At 40.6% G+C, this 7,787-nt stretch overlaps 1 protein-coding gene across 1 annotated transcript; it reads left to right on the top strand.

The window, feature by feature from the left end:
• Positions 1–814: 814 nt before the first annotated feature.
• On the top strand, positions 815–6,661 carry gclm (glutamate-cysteine ligase, modifier subunit). Its single transcript, XM_080832736.1, has 7 exons — positions 815–1,048; positions 2,710–2,775; positions 3,504–3,591; positions 3,912–3,968; positions 4,305–4,507; positions 5,077–5,191; positions 5,475–6,661. Exons 1-7 carry the CDS (start codon positions 926–928, stop codon positions 5,642–5,644), a joined length of 822 nt encoding a protein of 273 aa, XP_080688862.1. The 5' UTR covers positions 815–925; the 3' UTR covers positions 5,645–6,661.
• Positions 6,662–7,787: the final 1,126 nt, after the last annotated feature.

Genomic DNA, 7,787 nt, shown 5'->3' on the forward strand with positions numbered 1-7,787 from the left:
TTTTGAAGTGGTCTCTTAATTTTTTCCGCGGCTGTATATCATTATCATTCATAAGTGAACCAGTCATAACCTCCCTAAACCTTATTTCATTTCAACCAAAGATCCTTTAAGTTCAACTAAACTGACTGGTAAAACACCATCATTAAAATGTTCCTAGGTCCAGCCATTATAAAGGATATTGAATAAATATCAACCTTGTAGACATATTGATGCATTTGCTGTCATCTTTTTTGGAAACCTATGGCAAACGCCGGCTCGTGGTCATTTTCGTAAGGTTGCGTGGTTTACGAATTGCTCACAGTGCTGAAATGTGCGCTCAGAATAAATAATATTTGCTCAGTGCTGAAAAAAATTAGAGGGAACATTGGACACTGCCCTTTTTTGGGGGAAATGTTCCGGTAATAAGAAATGCAATCTGCCATCGTAATTGCGGGAAATACTTGAATTTGCGAAATCACTAAATCCTGGAGACTGATTTTGGTAGGCAACTGTTAGCCTAATAAATACATGTCACGGTTGCTTTAGGGTTTTTGAAGGCTCGCTCATATAATAAGGTGCTCACATAGAGTCACTTAAGATCTAGATTGATGATTTCTGGCATAAGCGCACGGTCACGATTACAGTGCACATTTATTTCACCTGTAGGCTATGACTCATTAAGCATTCCTTATGACTGCGTGGTAGGCGCTAACCTCTCCCTTCCGTGTATCCATGCCAGATTTTATGTAGACCGGCTGTTTCAGTGGAGGCGTGCTCTTTTACTCAAGCCTACACTTCAGTCTCTGAATGAACAGCATATGCAAAGTCACTGCTACACTCATTTATAAATAAGCTCTTGACCGCACTGCCAGTTCGAGATTATTCCGGCAGAAGTGAACAAGAATTTGAGAAGCATATCTACCTACATACGCTACATAACGCAAACATGGAAGCTCACGTCAACGCCAAGGTGCTACTAAACCATGCAACGAGTCTGCATTTACACACAGGGAATTTAGTGAACCGAAGCCGGCTTAAGAAGAAATGTCCGTCTTCACCCAGTGAGGAGGTAAGATAACTTGCCGCCTCGCCTCTGCCGCCATAGTTATTTCATGTATCTTGCTCTCCACGAATCTTGCGTCATGTTCTTGACCACCTGCACAACTCCACATTAGACCGCCGCGTTCTGTATTTTGTTGTCAGTCTCCTATGGTTACGTCATTCGCATCACACTTTAGAGTTAAAATTGTTAAAGCAAGGTGAAACCAGACTCAAATTGTAATTGTAATTAGGCTATGTTGACAAGGATGTGAAAAACGCTTTTGGTCTTTACACACAGTTGTAAATTATTTATCCGCCTTGTCAGAATGTTGCTAAATGCCCGGAAGTCGGCGGAGTGTTAGCATATAGCTTGCCAGTGTTCGTTGCTGTTGGAGAGGCTAACTCAGTTGGAGGAGAAGGGTTAAACCAGACAGTTAAGTTAAATAGTTTGTTTAACAATAGTTTCATAGCTTTATAGGACCAGAGACATCGCGTATGTGCATTTCACATGGTTGACACTTACAGCATGATAATGTAGTTAATTTCCCGCTTAACCTTTGGTCTGACGATCCATTAATGTTATATTTGCAACGCGAAGTTAACGTCACACTTCTGTTCGATCCCATTCCTTAAGTGTATCATACGACCTTTATTTGTTATTCATGTACTTAACATGAATAACAAATAAAGGTCGTATGATCACTTGGATGCCCGCTTCCCTGAGCTGAGTGGGCTGCCTTTGAGCCGGACACGTTGAATCGTGCAGTTAGTACATTTGATCATGGGCTGAATGACGTGACCAATCTGGCGAAAGGGTTCGAAGCGCTTCTGGAGGAAGCATAATATGCGGTCCCGGGACGCATTTGTCGAATTCGACGCATTTGTCGAATTCAAGTTCATGGTTATTGAAAAAAGGTGGTCGCTGAAAAGTGAGCATTTTCCAGATCTGGTACAACTTCGACATTTGTGGCACATTCCAAGCATCTAGCGCCGACTGTGAACGCGGTTTCAGTCTAATGAATGCCACTAAGACAAACTCGTGAGGCGAGAAGATTTGAGGTAGAAATTTCCAATATTTTCAATTAGGCCCTATTCAAAGTGATCTTGATAACTGCAACAACATTTTGACATATGTTTAGTCAGAAAGGTGTGTCTTCCATAGGCCTGCAGACGAGATGAGCCAAACAGCCAGATAGGCCTAGCTCCCTCAATGTAATTCAAATGACATGTTTTGTAGCTTAGTTTGTTGCAAACCACTCCAGTTATTACATTTTTTATGAAGGCTACCTTTAGGAAAAAGTACACCATAATTACTATATTTATTGTAAAGCACTGCATTAGCATTTTTCTTTCAATGAAGTTCTACTTAAATGTTGTACCTGCTGAGAAATGACTAAACACCTTGGATACTTTTATTTTGTGTATATATATATATCATTATCATTCATAACCAGTGATCCATTCATAACTTGTGATCGATTATCCATTGATCAGTGACTACTATCCAAGCGCTTTCACAACATAGAGACATTAAAACACGTAGCTTTCACACACCACACTTTCATACACACAACACACCACACTTTCATACACACTTTTCCAACTGACAAGCAAATGACAGTTTGGTTCGAGTCTTCGTTGCATGTTTGCCAATGGTCAAATGACTATCATTCATTGTTCATTTTGCAGCTTCAAGACTGTATCCAGGCCACATTAAGCAAGTGGTTTGCCACCATACCTCCAACTCTGGAAACGGTGAGCCATGATCATCTTAATTAGGCCTACTGATGCACTGCTGTCTTTATTTTATTGCCAAGTTAAATTAATCTATCCTGAAGTGTGAGCTTCAGGTATATTATGTTCATTAGGAACAAACACCGCATTTTACTTTTGCATAGCTGGCAAAGGTCACAGTTGTATTTTAAATCACTTTCGGGACATTGGCTCTAGTACATGAGATTGAATAATAAAGTAAGCCTAATGGGGTCTTTGCCTGATAAAATTATTTGGCCTGCCAGCCAGCGTCTCATTGGGGGTCGGGGGGGGGAGGACAAAATAGCTGCCTGGTGATTGACTGCAAGCAATGTCCCGCCTCAGATGAAAGAGAGCTGTCATAATGATCATTCATGGAAAGTTGGCCGCCAAAGGTTCTACATGTGGTGCTGTGGCACGGTCGGAGAGGCTTCAGACCTGACTCAGTTCTGCTGCTGTCAGCTTATCTGCCTCAGCACGCTCGCCGAGTACACAGGGGGGGTCTTACACACACAAAGCTCCAAGCTTACTGAAGCATTCCACTCAGACTGTCCCCACAACCACATGCTCATTTGGAAAGCATTTCTTTACTAACAGGGGTAAGGGCAAAGAGTCATGTCTCTTTGGGTAAAGATTGAAGCCATTTGTGGATACAGTCCATATTATAGTGGTGTCAAAGGTAGCACTTTATAGGTCTTGTTTGGGTCTTACATGCACTGTTCTTTTTGCAGAATGAGCTGCCTATGACACTTGACTGTAGCATACCTGAGGAGACCGAGGCCATAACAGCTGAGGAAAGAGAGGAGCTGAAAGTCTCTGGTGAGCTGGAGGGTTAAGCACAGTGTCACGTGAGCCTGCCATGAATTATGTTCTCTGTGGGAAGGGTTGCTGTTGCTCAGGGAGGCCCTGAGCCACTTTCCTCATGTCTGAATCATCATGTTGGGGCGTGGTGGTTAGCGTCACTGCTTTAAAAGACCCGGGTAGACCCGATTCGCTGCAAGTTGACTGCACGTTGCCTTGGATAAAACGGTCTGCTAAATACCTGGTCTTTACCGTTACCTTTTCCCCTTCTGTCTGTGTTGGAGTTCCTGTTATTGTATGTAGTTAATGATAACTTCATGGATGATTTGCTCCTCTAGTTAAGATTTTCCTCAGCGAGTGTGACTGCTCCTCCATCAGAAATGCTGTGGAGATGGGTGAGTGCCAGCAGCTTAAACGACCAAGTCTTTCATTAGAATTTAATGTGAAAAGGAATTCCTGTTTTTAAAAAGGACCAAATGAAACTTAGTTGCCTTACATGTGTTTTAATTTATTTTCAAAAACTAGCTCTTAGAAATTATGAAGTTATATAATTTGTGATCATAACCAGTTTCAGTGAGTTGTGTTGCAATCATTTATGCAATGCTGGTAAGAATAAGCATGCGTCTCAGGATTCCTCACAGAAACTTCTCACCTGAAGCTTCTGGGGGGTAGGCCCAAGGTAACAAGGACATGGCAATACATCCCTCTCCCTTTCATCATCTTTTCTCCAGCTTGTCGCTCCCTGGGAGTGTCTCAACTGGACTCGGTCATCATTGCCCCCCCACCCCTGCCTGATGGGGACAACCAGACCCTGGAGCACCTGCAGCCCCTGTGGGCCGAGCTGGAAGGACTTGTGCGCAGCAACAAGGTCACAGCTATCGGGACGTCCGACCTGGACAAGACCCTCCTGGAGCAGCTGTACACCTGGGCACAGGTGCACTGGCATGGAATTAGAATAGTTTCACAAATGCATTCGTGATTTTACAAATAGATGTCATGCAATTCACAAATGTAAACGCTGTTTAACTCGATACTCTTGACTTCGGGCAATAGATTTGTCATATGTGGTTAAGTTCTTAGGTTAATGACTGTAAAAAGCATGGACATTGTAAGCTCATTTCAAAAGTGAAGCAACCGAAAGGAACTAGAGAATGGAAAATATCTAAGTAAATATGGGTCGGACAGATGTTCTGTTTACTATACATGTTCTGACTCCAAAAAGCCTACTGCCCAGAATCTGGCTCAAATTTGAACAAATGGCAGCTCTCATTTTTACAATTTGACTTAATTCTAGTGTAACTGAAGGGTATGACTGCTTGTTGTCCATGCTGTTTACAAGTCAACGTGAGTTGTTTTTAAATGTGCTTTATAAATACATTTGACTTTGACTTCGACCTGTTGGGCTCTTGTGTGTGTTTGTGTGTTTGTGTGTGTGTGTGTGTGTGTGTGTGTGTGTGTGTGTGTGTGTGTGTGTGTGTGTGTGTGTGTGTCATTCTTGTGCAGGTGAAGCCCAGCAGTAATCAGGTGAATCTGGCCTCCTGTTGTGTTATGCCTCCAGACCTCACGGCGTTCGCAAAGGAATTTGACATCCAGCTGCTGACTCACAACGACCCAAAAGGTGAAAGGTTTTACCTCATTATCTCCTCATTTACGTCATTGTTTTGTCAACTAGTATTCATTTACCTTGTTAATGTCCATAACCATTCATTTTTCACCCTCCTTTGAGACACGTCAAAATATTCAGCTTACATTAATTCAATACAACCTGATGTTATGCAAACTCTGACATTTTTTTAAAGAGTGTGTTAGTTTTAGAATTAGTAACAGTTAAGGGTTACCACCAGTACATTATCTCGATTAAAGGGGTGTATTTCTAACAAAATACGTCTGAAATGATCCAGAACTCATCTCAGCAGCAGCCTTTCAAGAGGCGGTCCAGGAGAGCACCCAGGGCCTACAGGGGGCGGACTGGAGCCTGGAGTGGGTCCTTCGCTACTCTCTCATCGTGAAAAGCAGAGGAATCATAAAGTCAAAAGGGTATCTTGTTCACGCCAAGAGGAGCAATCTTTAGCCAGCCTCCAGAGTGAACGTTTCAGACGTGGAACTTATGGTCAGAAAAAAAAAAATGACAGAATGAAATCACCAATTTTTGTTTTGTTTATGATTTTAAGTTTTTATATTTTTAAACAACTTAAATCTATGCCACTCTCTGCTCTATGATATGTCAATAGTAAGTGCCTGTTTCTCTGTTTTATCTGATTTCGTTTCTCCCCTGAACTTTCCTTCTGTAGTACGAAAACCAAGAAGATGTATTCATAGAGAGAGAGAGAGAGAGAGAGAGAGAGAGAGAGAGAGAGAGAGAGAGAGAGAGAGAGAGAGAATAGCTGCAGTGTAATTATTCATAATATATGAGTTATATATCAATGTAAGTTATTCATTTTACAACACAGTGAGGGAATACAGAGTTATGATATTTTCTTATAAAAGGCACTTGATTTTAAATTGGCTTATATAGCATGCAAAAGGCTCCAAACTTCAGGTTAAAGACTAAGCTGTCTTCACTGTTTGAGTTGATTATTGCACTCTGAATGTTTACTGTCAATGCAACACATTTTAATATTCATTTTAAATATGAACGATGGAAAGATCCATTTTGCTTGGAGGTGGTTTTGTTAAATTGTTGAAGCTGGTTAAATCAGAAGTATGTGTCCCATGAACACACAAATACCTTATTGGAGATGGCACATAAAACTGGAGGTGTTCAAAGTTATTAAAAAAAAAAAAACAGACTGACTCTGTTGACAGTGTGTGTGTGTGTGAAAATATCTTGCTATTTATTAATTATACCTATAAATCCTGCTTGGGTCTAGTGAAAGATTGGGAAATGTCATATGCTGTACATTACATTTTAAGGTTTTCATTATTTCTGTATATTATGTTTTTAATTGGTGTCATAAAACACATTCAACCTTTCATATTATTGCTTTTGTTCATGATGCAAAAACACGTTCTGTAATGAAATGTAACCCTTTACAAAAGATCATGTAGCCTATTGTAAATAAAAATACGATCATGAGTTGCACATTCATCTTGGAATTGATCTGTTATTTTAGAATATGGAAGTTGACCGAAAGCTTCATACATCAGCCCAATCTTCATCCAATCATCCTACTGCCAATGGGTGATGGCAATGCTGCTTTTAGACTGGCCTCTAACCTCTAAAAACCTCTCCTGTTGTTGCTACCTTGTCGTGGTGGGGAGGATTGTGTGCCTCCGTGACCCTGAAGACTATACCGGCGGGAGTTATACCCATAGACATGTATAGCTGTATCTATACATGTCTATGGTTATACCCCTGGCAGGTACTGCCAAGCCAGGCATTTTTCAGGTTAGAGGCCAGTTTTAAAGCAGCATTGCCATCACAAATTGGCAGTAGGATGATTGGATGAAGATTGGGCCGATTTATTTGTCATACATATGAATGGTGTTTCTACCTTTGCAAATTAGGACATATTCAATAAGTGTGGGCTCATGTGCATTTTCAAATTGATTTCAAAAGAAACTTGTAATACAAAAAAGTTACTTTTCATGTATACTTTTACTATGTAAAGTTTTATTGTGTATTTTGGGCCTATTCGATTAGTGTGGGTACTTTCATTGTGTTTAAGTTTAATTTAGGAAGAAAATAAAAACATTTTTGGGGGGTGTGTTGTTGCCTGGCATTGCCAGCACACATCTCGGATTGATGGGAATTTAACATATTTCTTCAACTAGGATTTCTTAGGACTTTTAATATGTTGTTCTGGAAACCTCATAGAAATTATCTATGCTGAAAACTATCTTTAACAATTAGTTCTATTTTTGGCTCCAAAATGAGTTACTTTGCTATTATTGCAGTGTCTAGCATTTTTGCTCCACCAACCTGTAGTTGTTAGATTGATGGAATGTGCGATATCCTGTGTTCGTAGATTGTTTGAGTTTTTTTTTTTAATCATAAATGTACGACTTGGATCTCGGAATATTACCGTTTAACCCCAGCTCCATGATTAGTAAAACCTTCAATGACCTTAAAACACCGTCATATTTTCGGCTTTCGACTGGCTGAGTCTGAAATTTGGAAGCAGAGCTGCAACAGCTTTTGTCTGCGCCCCTCTACGGAAATGAGAAATTCTCTGACAGCACACGTGTGCGGACAGGAAGTTGTACATGCTGTA

Source organism: Sprattus sprattus (genome assembly GCF_963457725.1).
Source record: "Sprattus sprattus genome assembly, chromosome: 2".
Taxonomy (NCBI): Eukaryota; Metazoa; Chordata; class Actinopteri; order Clupeiformes; family Clupeidae; genus Sprattus; species Sprattus sprattus.